At 34.6% G+C, this 1075-nt stretch overlaps 1 protein-coding gene across 1 annotated transcript; it reads right to left on the bottom strand.

Moving 5' to 3' along the window:
- Nucleotides 1-80: 80 nt before the first annotated feature.
- LOC105316366 (protein arginine methyltransferase NDUFAF7, mitochondrial-like) lies at nt 81-965 on the bottom strand (the record flags this gene model as incomplete). Its single annotated transcript, XM_011411204.1, has 6 exons — nt 81-227; nt 271-328; nt 373-428; nt 470-528; nt 587-673; nt 908-965. Coding segments are annotated over 6 exons (465 nt in total), but the record flags the coding sequence as incomplete, so codon positions are not given.
- Between the last annotated feature and the right edge of the window lie 110 nt (nt 966-1075).

Genomic DNA, 1075 nt, shown 5'->3' with positions numbered 1-1075 from the left:
GAGAGGACGTCAACTTGCCTGTGACCACTGTAACCCTAACCAACCAATAACTATTATTATTATTATCTTTATTAAGTTACTCTAAAAGTGAAATCTTTTATTTCCACGTCTCCATAGTCGGCAATTAGGGCTCCCCCTCCATTAGTCTTCACACGTCTTGATACTTCCTCAATGATTAATAAACCATCAGGACACACCTCAAACTCCTTATACCCACCACCTAGTAACTAAAAGAAAATATATACATAAAAATACTTCCCACCCTCTTACTTGTGTATATGCCAGTGAAGCTGGTGTGGGATTTGGTGATTTGACAAATTTCAAGGATCTATTTACAAACATTATATACACGATACATTAGCATCTATTTACTTTGTTTCAGTTTCAATATCAACAAATATCTCTCTCCACTCATTTTTCCCAATATCCTATGAATAGGCAATTAATGAAGCACACGACATCCACTAACAATGAATTGATGAATCGGCAGTACATCAAAAAACTCGTGAGCAATGAAATAATTAAAGCCTACAATTACAAATAAATAAATAAATGAATAAATAAATAAACAAAAAATAACTATTACCATAGGGTACATTAGTTAGAGATGAATGCCAATGGACATCAATACCATTGCTCAACTGGATGCTTTCACTCTCCTTCCCTTCAATATCTAATACAAGAGTAAGACATAGTTATTATTATCAATAACATACAGTTATTAGTAATCATTGCATTACTATTTTCACTAAACAATAAATCATGTTGTTAACATGTCTCCTGGTTAACATCATCAGCATAACACTGACTATACCATGTTGTTGTTGTTGTTGTTGTTGTTGTTGTTGTTGTTGTTGTTGTGGTAAATCTGTTAGAGTCTCTCTTTGGTGGTGTCTCATGGTTGGACTGGCTTCTATCAAATGAATAACGAGTGATGGTAAAATGTCCTTTAACTGAGCAAACACCTAATAAAGAGAGGAGGGAAAAAAGAGGAGACATAAGATAATTTTCTCTTCTCTCTCCCTCTGTCTGTCTCTCTCCCCCTCACTCTTATCATATCCTTCATCATGGATCC

Source organism: Amphimedon queenslandica, unplaced genomic scaffold (genome assembly GCF_000090795.2).
Source record: "Amphimedon queenslandica unplaced genomic scaffold, v1.1 AMPQUscaffold_907_Cont27077, whole genome shotgun sequence".
In the NCBI taxonomy this organism is placed as follows: Eukaryota; Metazoa; Porifera; class Demospongiae; order Haplosclerida; family Niphatidae; genus Amphimedon; species Amphimedon queenslandica.
The sequence above is the reverse complement of the archived record's forward strand: the minus strand, read 5'-3'. Positions and strand labels throughout refer to the sequence as shown.